Source organism: Galeopterus variegatus, unplaced genomic scaffold, assembly GCF_000696425.1.
Source record: "Galeopterus variegatus unplaced genomic scaffold, G_variegatus-3.0.2 Scaffold16, whole genome shotgun sequence".
NCBI classification, from domain to species: Eukaryota; Metazoa; Chordata; class Mammalia; order Dermoptera; family Cynocephalidae; genus Galeopterus; species Galeopterus variegatus.
The window spans coordinates 157,505-174,119 of NW_007726127.1; the positions used below are offsets into that span (position 1 = coordinate 157,505).

Here is a 16,615-nt window from a genome sequence, read left to right on the forward strand (position 1 = left end):
TACCTTTATATCAGACTGGTTCTTGGTATTTAAAATGGTGCAGAATTTTTAAAAAAACAAAATGTAGAGAAATTTTGAAAAGCATAATTATGCCTCTATAATTTTAGCAGCCATGAGATACATCTTGATTTATGTAGAGTAAATACAACAAATATTTTAATAAATGGAAACATTGCTTAGGAAGGAAAAAAACTAATGGCTGTGTTCTCTGTAGTCAGTGAAAGTCTGGATTCATTTTATTCTGTGTTCCATTGGCATACTTTGCATTCAAATTTCATTACAATCCTTTCAAAATATTTGTTAAGGGTTATACCTAAGTGTCGGCCTTACTTTCCAGTTTTTCTTTTCTTAGAGCATGTATTGTTAATATCTAAATTATATAGCTACTGAAAAAATCGGTTTATTAAATACCAAGTCCACTTTTGATTCTAAGTTTAGAAAACTGGATTTGAAAAGTTAGATTCTTAATAAATTGGTTTTGAAATATTGACTCAGATTTTTGATCACCCAGTCTTGAAGAATTTGCAGATGTACGAGGGCACTTCAAAAAGTTCATGGAAAGATTCATATTATCTTTTGATTCTATTTTTCCACAAACTTTTTAAAGTACCCTCATATAACACTTTCTTTTTCTAATTCTGTTCTAAAGAAAAAGATTATAGTATTTTAAAGCTATGTACTTGTGATCAGATAAGGGAAGAGTCTTAAACGCATCGTTTGGGAAAATATACAGGCCAAGCAGGAGATCCACTTCCTGTGACTTGAACTGGTGACTGAGACCAGACAGGATGGGGAGGGCAGTGAAGGGCAGAGAAGGCCCTGAGCCAGCAGTTTACACTTTTAAAGGTTGACTCCCCTTGGTAGTGTTTTTGAAGGCTTCTGCATACAAACAACTAATATGGATTAGTACTTATAATCTGAAAAAAAGTCTTGACCAAGAATCCTAAACTCCACCATCCCACTACAGCATAAAACTATCAGAATAATATCCAAACAAGATTTTTCTGTATAGTCTTTTTTGTACAAAACTATGAGCACAAAAGTTGACCATTTAGCCCATTTGTTGCTAGAAGGAAAAAAAACCAACTAGCCTCCAGTCAAAATATATTCAAATTCAGGCAGCAGTGAGTTTTAATAAATTAAAACATCCAGAAGTAATTTTATACTTTCATATTCCCATGCTAACTAGATGACTTTGCAGTGTCAAGCTGGCAGTATTAAATACTTCACTGAAGCATTCTGAAGTTTTAGGCTTCCAGTATATATAGCAATGCTCTGAGAGACATACTGGGCTCATATGACGGGTTTGCATTTTTAACAGTTCCTTAATTTGGTCAGTTCTCTTAAATGGTACATCATGTGAATGTAATCAAGTACTGTAGTTGAAATTGTGTTATTGCTGATACTCATGTTGGCATAGGTACTACGCATAATTTTAATAGCTGAGATGTTAAAAAATATGAACTCTAAAGCATAAAGAATTAAAATATACCTATATTAAGCCTGTTTAAGACTGCTCTAGAACTAAAGGCCTTATTCCCTTATGTATGTGATTTTCATGAGATAAATGTATATACAGTATATTTTAAATGGTCATGTGGGTAGTCTATGTGGCTCCTCCCCATTACAAAGCTGACAAAATTTACACAAGGTATTCTGTATTTTCAAATGTCTCAAGTGTGATGTATATAACAAAATTCTTCTGCTGATATTGACCAAATCCTATGCAGGAGAAGACATTTAAAGTATATGAAGTTCATTTTTTAGAAATACATCTTATTTTGGGTATTACTTTCCTCGTGTATTTATTTGATCCTTTGGAAGTTGATACAGCGTGTGTGTATAATCATGTAAATGTTTACGGAAAATTTTATTGAAGTGATTCTATCAGTATTCTGTTCTAATACTTGGAGAATGACCTTCATATTTATGTATTATATTTGTTTCAACTGTACAATGATAAATCCAGGAATTTTTTTTAACAAAAACTAATTTTCTTATTTGTAAAGTGTTCATAATAATATAAAGGTGACTCTTATACATGGTTCAATAAAAATCATATCTTAAAAGTTCAGATGATCTTTATATTTAATATTAGTTAAGATTGTCAGAAAATTATGCCAAGAAAACAGCAGGGAAAAGGCCAATGTAACTTTTCCCGAGGGTTTCTCTTATTACTAGTAGTATAGCTCAGACTTGCACGCCTTCAGTGGCCGACATCGCTTTGAACCTGGAAGCAGCCCCTGCAGTGGCATGGACATGGGCTTGGGAGCAAGACAGCCCTGAGTCTGAATACAAACTCCCTTCTGAACCTGTTTTCTAATCTAGGATGGCGATAATACCACCAACTCTATTGGCAATGAAGAAAACATGAGCTAAGGTTAGGAGTATGCCATTTAGTACACACAGTGTTTTATCAAGCCAAAATTTGCCTTTGTGTAGCATCTACATCCACATATTAGTTCTAGTGTTGGACACACAGATGGTTATTAAATGTGCCACTATTAGAGTTTAAGATCATTACTTAGATGATATTCAGTGTCACCCATACCCTTGTACAGACTGTTCTTCTCTTTGACTAGAATGTCCTCAGAGGGGAAAAAACAATGTCAACCTGTTCCCTCTGCTGATATTCAAATTATAATAGCAGTTTAAGATTAATAAAGAACTATGGTTTAGTATGATTTTGAACCCAGATCCTTCTCTGCAGATTGTCAGGCTTCTCTGGACAGTACAGATTATAAAAGGTTATGAGAACTAAGAATAAAGCACCCTGCTTGATGGCAGAAAGGGGGTATGGTACAGGCACTCTAGGGGAAATCCTCCAAACTCCTCCCCAGTACACAGGATCCTACAGGATGACCCAGGTTGACTTTGTACCAGATCACAGCAGAAGCTGGCAGGACCGCTGGTCTTCCCCTTCAGACCTCCTTTCCCACATCTCTGGTATGGAGTTCCTAGGCCCAGCCTTCTTTCTTATGACTTAGCCCACCTTTCCTTAACAACTAGTGGCTTGGCTTTCCTCTTCCTCTGTCCATCCTTCCCTTTCTCTCACATATTTTCACCTCTTCCTTTCCTGTACCTATGTGTCACTTATCTGGTAGTAGCACATAACGAAATCTTTCCTTCCATTTGTATGATAGGTAACAAATCATTGATGGAGTTAATCCATCCCATATTTTACAAAATGTAACAAATAATTAGGAAACAGACAAGGAAGGTTTAAATTTAGACATTCCCTGGATCAGTGATTTCTATTCCATAAGAGCCTATGTAATAAGGAAATGTCAGAGACCTTCCTATATGAATTAGCTTAGGCCCCATTCCTATGCAGGTATAACTCACCTAGGTTAAGATGTCTCCTCAACCATTTCTCTTGAGAAACTGATTTCACCACTAGATCTTTAAAACCCATCTCAACAGTGATTTTCCTGAGAGTGCATTGCAAAAAATTGCAAAACTCTACAGAAAGCTGGCATGGTTAAGATTTTTTTTTTTGCTCCTCATTTATATCAAGAAGTCCTCAAAGCAAGTGTGTACTTTAAGTAGGAAAAGTGTGCCACCTTCTGGCATTGAACTTCAAATCCACCTTTCCCAAGTGATCCTGTGTCTATTTCCCATATATTCCATGGAATTAAGAGCAAAGGAAATACACACATTGTATTTTTTTCAGTAATAATTTGTAATACCTTGAAGTACTTGCAAAAAAGATTTTAAAGCATTGCATATTCTGCTTAAATAAGGTACAATTGTTTCCTTTGGTGTGGGATTCATGAAAGATTCTGTAAGTACAGTTCCACAAAGATTTCTACCAGAAAGCACTCGGTGGGCAGCATGATAAAAGAGCACACAGACAGGGACAGGCCTGGACAAAGGCGGGGCAGTGGGAAAACACAGGCCTATTCAATGAAAGCTAAGGGTCTGATAGGTCAAGGATGAGGTGTGCAAGCAGGGAGTAGTGTTTCTGGGAAAGACAATAAAATGAACAGTTTAATTTGACTAATTCTGAGTCACAGTATAGGGGATGAAATGGAATAGGTAGAAATGGGATAATTGCAGCAATGGAGGCAAAACGAATGCAAGCAAAGAGTACATACAATTTGACAGGAACATTAAGAACCCAACAGATAAATGGGCAGAAGAGGGCTGGGGGGAAGGCATGAATTGTTAATTTGCAAGATAAAAGGTGTGTAACTGGCATGCCACTGGCTTCAAAAACTTGTATTTAACATTAACTGTACAAATTCCTATGACTTCCAGCTCCTACCAGCTTGTTTGCTAGACCCTCAGCAATAGTCCTGTGTCCCTTTTTTCTGGATATCCCCAAAGATGTGCATCATATAACGACCAACCATATTTGCTGTAGTTAACCCCTAGCATCCTCCATAAAGACAGAAATCCATGGTTCTCAAAGCTCAATGTTCAGAAAATTCCACATTACCACCACTGACGCTGCTCAGTCCCTGACTTCCTGCCAATGCTCAACACACGCAATCTCCACCAGACCAGGTATAATGAGGTGAAGATAATTTTTATGTTGTTGGCATCCAGACTCTGAGGGAATTACCTTTATTTGCAATTATTCCTTGACAACCACTCACAGAATTGAGTGCTGAGAACAGCACTATAAGAGCGCTAAACTGCTGGACATGCTGTAGAGAGGAAGGACAGAAATCAGACAAGAGATGACAGTGAAGGATGGGAGCTGGGTGTGGGGGGTGCTGCTGCTGTGGGAGGAAAAGGGTAGGGCGGACATCTATGGCGTTTGGAGACTCCTGTGGAAACACTGAAGGGGTCGAGTTTCATGTCTCAATGTGTGGGAACTGAATGTGAAGGAAGCAGTACTGTGATAACTTAAGCTTCTGGGAAATCGCAGACATCTTAAAAAGGGTATTGGAGTTGCTCAGCCCATGGAAATAGGAGTTGGAGGCAAATCTTCCCCAGATCTCCAGGGCCAGGGATGTTCCGACTAAAACCTGGTAACACATTTCATATCTAGTCCAGGGGGAGGGCAGTGGTGAGTGGTGGTGAGAACTTTCTCTCAAAGAAAAACCTGCAGATGAAACTCGCCTCCTACAGAACCACGTTGCTCCGAAGAGTTCAGCTGCCATACAGTGCAGTTGAATTCCTTGGAGCAAAAACATCTTAAGTTTCTGTTCTTGAGGTCTCTCTGCCTTACATTTACAAACTACATGGGTTTTCCTAGGAAAAGAGGAATACTCTGTCCCCAAGAAGGCCACTGGTTCTTACAAAACTGGACTCTACTTGTAGTTAATTGGGAAGAAACATAAGATACCTTTGATAGTTGTCTCTGAGGAGTGAAATGGGGAAGAAGGGGACAAAATGTTGGGAACATTTCTCCTTTATATCCTTAGGAGCAATTTGGATTTCTTAGCATGAACTTTTCTGCATTACTATTAATGTTTTGTAAAAGTGCATGTAATCAATAAAGAATGGACTGCATCTAGATGTGTTTATAAAATATATTGCCAATGATAAAGGAAGTTGCATCAAAAACAGAGTAAATACCATTTATGCAAAATAATTGGTGGTATCAAAGAAGGATACTTTATCTGCTGGAATTCTATGAGGAATGGTGGACAGGGTTGCTCCCTTCAGGAGAAGCAGTCAATTTGAGAGGCCACGAGTTTCCAAGAGGGGTAGGAGGGCAGGTATTAAGGGTAAAATTTTAAAGTCTTTATTACAAAGTTTGCTTTAAATTCTATATAGTTCTGAACTGTCTTAATCTTTTACTTTGGAATTAAAAAAAAATTTTTTTTTTTCTGACTGCAAAGCTGCAACCTAATGTGTGTGCGTGTGTGCGCGCACTTCCCATTAGTGACAAATGCTAAATGCCCCTTTTAGTTCTCTTTAGAGCTAGTTTCAAGCTTTCAGTTTTTTAGAACAGTGGCTCTCAACCCTGGCTGCACATTAGAATCAGCTGGGGCTCTTTTAAAACTATATCAATGCTTTGTCCTCTTCCCAGAACAATTAATTCAGAATTTCTGGAAGCATCTGTGCTTTTTAAAACTCCTCAGGTAATATTGATGCCCGGTGAGAACTGAAAACTACTAGACTGCAAAAACCTATGGAACCGGTCTGTATGTGGGATCCGAACCCTCGGGCGGGAGCGCCGCCGCACTTCCCAAGCGGCGCACTATCCAGTGCGCCACCGGGCCGGCCCTGGAATTAAAATTTTTTAAGGTTATTATAGAAAAACAATTTGCCATTTTTAATTGGCAGGATTTGGGGGTTTGGTTTTTGTTTGCTTTTGGGTTTTATTTGGAAGGAGGTTTGGAGGAAAGGTAACAACCACCTTCCTCATCAAGATTTCAAACATCTTAGGGTCAAGTTTCAGCCAGAATTTAAGCTTGAAATGGAATGTGTTTCCCCTCTAACAATGTCTGCAACCGGAAAGTGTCTCAAACCACATGATCTAAAACCAAGGCTTAGCCCTGGGATTATGACAGCAACAAATATGCTTTGCCTAACATATAAGGTACTATATATAACCAGTTGGAGTTCCCCAATAAGAAAGCAAAGGGAAGAAAATGTATTAAATTTATCACATAAAAACTTTCCCAGATAAAAGGGGCCTAAAAAGCCCACTCATAACAAGGCATATGACTATGAAGTTTCAGATGTGGAGATAGCACAAATATTTTAAGAGCCCAGAAAGTTCCTTTCCCATGCCCCACCTCAGGAAGCTCCTGGAAACTTTTTCTCAGAACTGAATGGGGTAGGGAAGAGGAGAGATTGGCCATCCAGAGCCACACCCTGGGCTGCCTTATGAGGAGTTGTGAAGGAAGAGCAGATAACAGCTTAATTAACAGGAGGAGTGCTGGAAAGGACTATACCTGGTTTCAGCAGATCCCCACACTCGGCAGTGTCTGTGAGGCACCACACATCTGGCATGGAGCTACATACAACTCATTCTGTATAGAGAGCAGAAGGGATTGTATACATACCAAATGTAGAGTTGCCGCTGTTCTGCTTGTTTCCTAAAACCTGCTGGGTAGGCATTTGACCAATCCCTCTTAGAAACAGTCTCATGGAAGAATGACAATGTTCATTCTCTAGGTCTACAACGTGCAGTGCTGTGACAATTAGCTGCCTGGATATAAGAATGAGCCTTACTATCCAGAACGGATGTTGAAATTATCTGACACTTCCTAAGATTAACACAGCTACCTCGGATGGAACACTTACCTTGTGCCAGGCACTATATACCCTTAGTGTTTACAAGAACTTTATAATGTGGTTATTTCCCCCCACTTAACACATAAATGAGATAAAAATTCCCTTAGCAAACCTGACTTTGGCTGCTTCTGCATTTACAGCAATAGGGATTTATAGCAGTAGGGAATTAAATCTCTAATTGCTTTTTCTCTTTAGAAAGACCACCATTTCTGTGCTGCTAAAGGGTAGGGGCGCGTGACTTTTTGTTTAGAACAAAGGTCTGCAAATCATGGACAAAATTTGGCAGCTTCCTTTTTTAACAAATGTTCTAGTGAACATAGGCACACTCTCTTGCTTATGTTTTATTTGTGGCTGCTTTTATGACTCAACTCAAGCAGAGTTGATTGGTTGTGATAGAGAGAGGATGGCCTGCAAAGATTTACTATCTAGCCCTATAAAAGTGTTTGCTGACGCCTGGATTAGAGTATTCATGCACCTTTTGATGTGCAAAGAAAGGCCTTTATCAAGGTGGGGGGTAAAGACATAAATATCTCAAGAATGTAGGTACAGGATGCTCTAACATAGAAGAGCAACCATGAGAAGAGAGCCTTAGGGTGAAAGTTGTGCAGAAGCCCAGAAAGATGAGGACAGACGGGGCTGTGGGGATGGAGGTGGGGGTGGGAAGAGATGCAACTCTTTACATCATGGGCATGGTTAAGCATCTGGGGGAAATCAGTGTAGGTGCTGGAAATTTAAGAAGAAAACAGTTGGTTAGTAGTGGGTATGTGATTAAAAGACTGTTTTCTTCCAGAATCCCTTCATTCCCCCCAGCAACCACCACCACCAAATCCTCTTTCCATCTAAATTATTCACCCTTTAAAACTCAGCTTTAGAATCGCTGTCTCCAGAAACATTTCCCAGGCACCAACTGCACCAGCACAACCCCCATTTCAGGTTGGTCAGGATATTCCAGTTGTGGCAAAGAAGGTTAGTTGCCACGTGTCCTTCCTTTCTCCCCTTGTTCCTTGCAGACCACCATGTAGACACATGGCCTCCCAGAATAAGACTACACTTCCCAGCTTCCTTTGCTGCTGCGGGCGGCCATAAGACTTCATTCTGGTCAACAAGAAGTAGGCAGTCTTGCCGCATAACAACTTGTAGCAAACCTGACCAGACAGCTGGCAGAAGCCCTTTGTCCTTCTTCTTCTCTTCCTTTCTGCTGGTTTGGAATAAGCTAGAGGTAGCTAGAACTCAAATCTCCATCTTTGTCCCTGAAGTGGCAAGCTAAGTAAGCCACAAGCAAGATGGACATCAGGGTCTTTAAGACCTCAGGACTCAAGTGCCTCAGAAAGAAATATCTCATTTAAACCACTGTTTTCCCCCTCATCGAGTGAAGCTGTATTTCTTTCTCCCATTGTGACTACCACCCCAATTCCAACTAGGAAGCTCCTGGAGAAAAGGGTGCTCAAAAAACACAGACACCGTTTACGTCATGAAGAGGTTTCTATGCCCCTCAAACACCTGTTTCTGTTTTGTATAATGTTTTAGGTTAAGTATTATAGAGGTTAGAATTTGGGGCCGGCCCGGTGGCGCACTGCTATGGTTCGCCGCTTGGGAGTGCGGTGGCGCTCCCGCCGAGGGTTCGGATCCCACATACAGACCGGTTCCCGCTCACTGGCTGAGCGAGGTGCGGGCCCAACACCCAGGGTTGCGATCCCGTTGCCGGTCCCGGTCCGGTACGGGCGCGACACTGAGGGTTGCGATCCGTTGCCGGACACAAAAAAAGACAAAAAGGAAAAAAAAAAAAAGAATTTGGTCCAAAGGAGACAGAGAATCCTAGAAAGATTTTAAAGCTGCACTCACCTCCTGGGAAAAAGTTTTAAACAGCATATTTGATAATTATTATTTTAATGTCACATTCAACACATGGCTCTAACACACACACAAATAAGTTCAAAATTAACAGATTACCACATCCAATTTCACCACTGGGAAAACATCAAAGAAAAATTCTAATGTCAAAGGAAAGCACACCACTTTCAGTTAAACCCAACACCTTTCTCAGGTTTACAGCAGCATTGCTATATGTCCAGCATATCTACCAGCTTGCAACATGGACTTGGGTGTTAAAACTTTGAAAGTTATTTGTATCATGACTACATAAAAAGTTTAAATTAAATTCTAAGTGAGCCCGACTATCACTGAGACCCTGAATTTCAGGAAATAAGGATGGCTCAAAAATCAAACACATAATCAGAATAATAATGCAGGTCAACCACCACTGCAGAACCATCAACACTCAAATCTACTGAGTCAGCAATGACTGATCTCATCATCTCTTCCTCTGCACATAAGCGGTTCAGCTTGGGATAAGCAAGAAGTCTTTGCAGGGGTACAAAAAACTTATCTCCAACGCAGAAGGGTTTGGGAGACTTCTCTATTCTGGCTTTTTCATCCTCTGTGAAGACTGGTCCAAAGCATGGGATGTGGGTATCTGAGCAGCCCGTGTCTTTTGGCTCATTACCAGATTCCCTGTCCTCCTGTTCTTTCAGCCTGCGCAGATACCTCACTCGCAAGCTTTCCACTTGTTGGGACACTTCGTTAACCAACACAAGTCTGAGGAATCTTTCCTGTTTCAAACTTGGGTATGAGGTTGTGAAAACCTGAAGGGGAAAAAACAAGACCCTTAGAATATAGGAAAATTTTCAAAGCCATCAGTAACTTTTTGCCACATAAGAATTAACTATACATACATACTGGATGTGTCTGATCCTGCTAATCGTAAATGCCTCAATTATCATGGGAGTCAAACTACTGACACACAGACAACTATCTGATTTGCTTTCTAATTCTAATGCCCAATGCCTCTGAGCCAGGCTTCTACCAATTCACACTAATCCATTATTCCTACTTGATATTACAGGGAAAGAGTGAAAAAAGAAAAATGGTTAAGTTAAAAGGGATAATGTGTTTCTTCACCCCACATCTTTAAACCAAAAGGGTGTGAGAAGCCTAGAGGCACAGTTCTGATGTGATCATTTCCTGAGGCAGCTGGGAAGTAACTCCTGCTGGCTTTTCTCTTGACCGTCTAGAAGGGTACCCTAGGCCAACCCTGCCAGCAGTGGTGGGTCCTGAAGGATTTTCCTGGGGGAACCTCAGAAGAAGGTCATTTACACTCATCTCTACTCTGGGGACTCACCAAAAAAAAAAGGTTCACCATCCTAATAAATGTATTTCTTGCCCTGACAGCTAGTTCATAAAGAATACTCACAGCTTTATAAACATGGTGGTGGTGCTGCTCTGAAACACATGATTCCGTTGCCCTTCCTCCATTTTTCCGGAAGATGCCTATCTGGGTACAGAATCCAACGCTCTCAGCTCCAGCAGGTGGTTCCCCCACACCAGTAAACTCCACAGAGTAATTGTAGCATTTTGCCACATATAGAGACCTGATATCAAAATAAGGAAAGAAATCATTTTTCTAAGTTTAGAGCTATCATTAAATAAGCAACAACTCTGGTCAGTAGTACAGTAAAACATGAAAAATACAATGAACTAAAATACTTCTTTTTTTTTTTTTTTGTCTTTTGTCTTTTTCCGTGTCCGGCAACGGATCGCAACCCCCAGTGTTGCCCCCGTACCGGACCGGGGACCGGCAACGGGATCGCAACCCTCGGCGTTGCTCCCGTGCCTCGCTCAACCAGTGAGCGGGAACCGGTCCGTATGTGGGATCCGAACCCTCGGGCGGGAGCGCCGCCACACTTCCCAAGCGGCGCACTATCCAGTGCGCCACCGGGCCGGCCCTAAAATACTTCTGAGTTACAAGTTCCTACAACACTACATAATGCCACATCACAGGTTTGCTTTATTTCTGTCAGGAGCAGAGGCAATGTTACAATATTGGTTTTCAAGTTACCACAATAATGTGGAAGAGAAAAGGAAAGTCATAGGGCAGTGCATAGGGGTGGACAAGGAGACCACAAGGGTTACAACCCCTTATAGCCTATTTGGGTTTGCAATTACACCAGAAAATGTGACCACACCTGAGGAGATACCCCTGGGCAGGGGCATGAGGCTCACCCTCACAGCCCCAAATCTTCCCTCTGTTTTGTTCCTCACCTCCACACCAACACTGCAGACGCCTTCACAGAGAAGGTACCTGGTGCCCACACACCCTTTCCACACTCGCCCAAATGTGGCAGTCCCTTTATGATTTTATTTCATGTTAAGACACATATTGGGAATCAATTTTATTGGAATAAAATACGAAACAATTTGGGTAATATATACATATCAAGTTTTACTTCCTAGGATTTTAAACTCCAGAAGGATCCCAAAACTCAAACAAACAAAAACTCTTCTGAACTTACCAGGTCTGAAACTCCATTCTGTTCCATTCAAATTTATGATCTGAATCTCTTAAGGTCACTATAGGAAACAGGGGATTGAATTCAGAGTTTGGTGTGCTGATGACGACCATGGCTGGAGACAGGTACCCAAATACCACTTCAGGAAATCTGGCCAGATCACCTGAATCCAAATGTTCTATTCTAAAATGGTTAATGGGAAAGATATAATAAAATCTAGCTTCATTTGCAAGTATCTTTCCGATTTAGCAAAACAATTTCCACCTCTACACTGGTTTCTCTCTTCTTTGAATATGTAATAATGCTCAAATGACCTAAGAACAATCATTCATATACTCTCATCGCTTCCACCCCCAACTCCACCATGGTGCTCCCTTATCCAACTAAAGTCCTTTCATGTATGAGCCTCATTACCAATACCTCTAGAAAAGGTATTTGAGCTGACATAATGCACAAAAAGGATACAAACATCACTTCTATGGTATTTTTGTCAAAAATGCATACCCTGAATCTAATAATGAGGAAATAGACAAATGTTCCTCCAGTTTGAGGAACATTCTACAAAATAATTAGCATGTATTCATCAGAAACATCAAGGGCAAATAAGACAAAGCAGACTGAGCAGACCTGTTCCAGATTAATGGAGATGAAATAGACATGACAACTAAATGCACCGTATGATCCTGGACCATTTTAAATTATGGCTAAATTTTAGAATAGTTATAATAAGACATTAGTGGAACGGCTGATGAATTTTGAGTATGGACTGTAGATTGGATAATAGTCCCCCCTATCCACAGGGGATAGCTTCCAAGATCCCCAGTGGATGCCTGAAACCACACATAGTACCAAACCCAACTGCCATCACTCGGTACAATTTTCTGTTCATGTCTTCCACCCACAAATTTACAGCTTTTCCATCTCAACTAAACATTTATCACGTACTGTGTCCTTAACTTTTGCAGTTTGAAGTGTTAACAGCAAAACTAGCACAAATTTCTTTTTCCTTCGCAATTTCAGGATAGAACATTTGTTATTACAGATTCTAGCAACCTCAGCATATGATTTTTTTTTTTTTTTCTTATTAAGTCAAGAACTTTCACCTTTTCACTGAAAAGAAGCACTTTACGGCTTCTCTTTGGTGTATCCAAATTACCAGCATGACTACTCTTGCACTTTGGGTCCATTTTTAAGTAAAATGAGGGTTACTTAAACACAAGCACTATGATACCACAAAAGCAGATCTAATAACTGAGACAGATACTAAGTGACTGATGTCCCTGTACTGGCCAGCCAAAAAAAAATGTAACGGGCAGCATCTACAGTGTGGAGACACTGGATAAAGGGATCATTCACATCCCAGGTGGGACAGAGTGAGACAGCATGAGATTTCATCACGCTACTCAGAACAGGCTGCATTTTAAAACTTATGGATTGTTTATTTCTAGAATTTTCCATTTAATAGTTCCAGACCATGGTTGACTCCCATGTAACTGAAACCACAGAAAGTGAAACCTACGATAAGGGAGGATTGCTATAAATTAAGTGCAGTAACAAATCACAAACCATTAAAAAATAGGAATTCATGAGTTCCCATACTGATGATAAATGGGGAGAAGAGACAGCTCTATGCTCATGGTAAAATGCCAAAGGTTTTTTGGTAAATGTAGTGGGAGTACTTGGATTGCAAAAATCATTTGTCCCCATGTAATAAAGATTAGGTCAGACAAGAATCATTCATAAGGCTAAATCTAGGGAGAAATACAGATGAGTGGCCAGACATCTGCATGGTCTCAATGTGTCTCCCAGACTGCTTATTAGTTGTAAGAGAAAAAGGCAAAACAAAAGAGTAATTATAGAGTGGAGGAACTTCCAGACGACTGAACATGTGGAGGTTCCTAGAGGGCGGTGCCCCAAGGGAGGGCATGGAAACTCAGTACCCCTTTTCTCATACCTCACTCTATGTATTTCTTCATCTGTAAATGGGCAAACAGAAGGACATGTTTCCCTGGGTTCTGTGAGCCACTCAGCAAATCAATCAAACGTGAGGAAGGGGTTGTGGGAACCCTGATCAGTGGGTTAGAAGCACAGATAAAATAACCTGGGGTTGGGTCTGGTTTCTGAAGTGGGACACAGTCTTATGGGATCCCGTTATGGGATCTGACGCTATCTCCAGGTAGATAGCATCAAACGTGAATTAGAGGACACCTAGCTGGTATCTGCTGCAGAACTGATTGCTCGCTGGTAGGGAGAAATCCCCACAATTTAGTCACAGAGGTCAGTCTTCTGTGTTGATGATTGTGCTGTGAGAGCAGAGGGAAATAGCTTGTGGTTTTTTTTCCTCACTCACCTGACGTCAGCGAAGTGGGATTTGCTAGAATGGCTCTGGCTCATGGAAACATGTGGCTTTGGAAGAAAAAGGATGAAAGGTTGCAAGATGAGGAATCTTTGATTCCTGGGTGGCCATGTGGTCACCCATGGTATGGAGCCACAGCTGTGCTGCAGTCAGTTACTCTAAGTTACCAGTGGAATTTAGAAATGGATCCAACTCCTGGAGACTTGGTTCAATGGATGCATAAGGAAATGCAAACTAGTTATAACACCAAGGCCAAGGATTTGGATCCCCATACTGGCCATACACCAAAAAAAAAAAAAAAGAGCAAATAAGAAAAAAGCAAAATATTCAATCCTTTGGTTATTGTTATCTGTAATAGCTAAAATGAAATTAAAAGAGAGTGCGGGATCATACCTTGATGCTAGACCAAAGCTCAGATTTCAGATGGGCTGAACCTCAGCCACTAGCCTCAAAGCTGCGCCCCAAGGGAATAATTATGCAGGGACAACAGAAAGTATCTCTAAGACCTGTGATAACCAAGAAGGCAGTCAATGTGGGGGAATGGCAAAACCAAGCAACTATTGAAACTAATGGGTATAATGTGAAGGAATTCCCTCATTTTGTAGACTAGTATCATCAGATTCTTGCTTTACTAAAATGGATTCTGAGAGTCAAATTTAGGAGGAGTATATTTGCTTTTAAACGCTGCATAGTACAGGAGTATGTTTGGGTTGATGAAGGACCCATGACTCACTATAGAACAATCATAGATGGCTACATATGATACAGACACACAGGAGGTTATTCCCAAGGGAAGAGCCAACAGCCAGCCTGGGGACTGGATAAAAGCCATAGTAAGGTTTGTTTACCCTGAGAAAGGGGACTGCCTAATTTCCCCTGTATGTGCCAAGTCAAACATCACAGATGAAGCAGCTGGTATGCTTCATATGTGGGCCACATGGAACTGGCTTTACAATGATATTTACCTGCTGAATATACCCATTACCCAGGTCAGGGCAAATGCTGTGCTTAAGGAGCCCCTTTAATGTGGATGCCCCATATAAACTTACTGAGAGAAGGAAGAACAGTAGCTGAGGGTACAAAAACAAAGGTGTTATGAAATAAGGAATATCCAATATTACATTAACACTTCGAAAGAGGCTCAGAGCAAGAGATGACAGTGTCTCTTAGCTCACTCATACCAGATGCCTGAAAGGGTGAAGCTATGTTTGCTGAGAGCACCTTGCTTTTGAAACCTGACAAGATTGAATGGAAGCCTGCAAACTGAGTGGCCTCACCCTGGGAGACATATTCATGCAATATGATGATGGACTGGATTAATTATTAATGACTGAATGGAACTCTAGTAATGTGCCAGTAACAAATGATAAAGAAAAAGGAAAATGTTAACAATAGGTGAATCTGGATAAAGGGTATGTGGATGTTCTTGGTACTGTTTATTTTTTTCACCTCGTCTGTACACCTGAAATTTCCAAGTAAAATACTGTGTAGGGGCCAAGGGAAGATATCCCCTTCAACCTCCTGAAGGTTCTCTAAAAAAATCACCTAATAAACAGATTAATTTGAAGAAAAGGCATAACGAAATTTTATTACATCATAGTTTTACATGACATGGCAGCCTACAGAATGAAGACCCAAAGATATAGGGAAAATTGTCCATATTTATGCTTAAGTTCTATGAAGCAGGCACAGTGTTGTAGAAATGTGACTGGACAAGAAAAGTGTGATTTAATGCTAATAGACTGAGTGGGAAAACCCAGCAAGGCCTATCTATTCAGATTTTTCTCTCTGTGTATCATTCAGTCCTCCAGGATATTAGGCAGAACTGTTTCTGGAATGGGGGTCTTATGACCTACAAGCAGATAAGGTAGGTCAGAGAATTTCTTTATGGCCAGCTCTAAGACAAAAAGGGGGTTCAGGGGAGGAGGTTAGGGTATATCTATGATCTGCCTGGGGAAGAAGAAATCTAGTATCTATGGCATGCCTCAGGGGAGAATGAAGCTGGGACAGGAGGGCAAGAGAAGGTCAGAGGAAAACTGGTTTTGAGGTTGCTTCTGAGGCCTTCACTTTGGGGTATTACTTTCTGGGCACCAAAAGTTGAAAAAAGGAGAGTGAAAAGATATCCTGAGCAATTTTCTTTATAAATAATAATCAAGACCTAAATATTTAGGACACTACAATTACTGAGACTAATTCTTCAAGATTTTTCAAATGAGCAGTTATACAGTACTGTATCAGTATCGGTTTAAGTATAATATCAGTTTAAAACTTACAATTCAATACATGTTATCAAGTCGAATCCAAGCAAACGAGAGTCTCTCTCCACAGCAGAGCCATGATACAAGGTAATAGTCAAATCCAGATCCCGGGGTTTCAGAAAATCCCCCATGAAGGGAGATAACTTATCCCTGCAAAAGAATTATTGCAGAAGAAACATTTTGAACACAATCTATGTAGAAAAATCTCAACATTCACTGAACTCAGATCCTCTAATAATTATCTTCTACCTTATTAATATAAGTCTGACATAGCCTGTTTTCCTTATATCAATAAACCAGGCCACAGGGCAACCTCCTCTCACAATGAGAAGTTACTGGTTAATGAGAACAAGACTTTGAATATTTGACATTGTTCTCATTTGTAATACTTTTGGTCTTCCAGCTCACCATTTGGATCAGTGATTTTCTTTTTTTTTTTTTTTTTTTTTTGGGGG

General features: G+C 40.4%; 1 protein-coding gene across 2 annotated transcripts in view; it reads right to left on the bottom strand.

Annotated features, from left to right (window-relative positions):
- Positions 1-9,070: 9,070 nt before the first annotated feature.
- Positions 9,071-16,615, bottom strand: part of HENMT1 (HEN1 methyltransferase homolog 1 (Arabidopsis)) — a 13,103-nt gene continuing 5,558 nt past the window's right edge. For both annotated transcript variants that reach the window (XM_008566242.1, XM_008566248.1), the window contains 4 exons: positions 16,176-16,310; positions 11,550-11,729; positions 10,451-10,628; positions 9,071-9,842 (listed from right to left, as the gene is read on the bottom strand). In XM_008566242.1, coding sequence (XP_008564464.1) covers positions 9,414-9,842; positions 10,451-10,628; positions 11,550-11,729; positions 16,176-16,310 — 922 coding nt within the window. In that variant the 3' untranslated portion in view covers positions 9,071-9,413. The remainder of the gene's footprint in view (positions 9,843-10,450; positions 10,629-11,549; positions 11,730-16,175; positions 16,311-16,615) is intronic.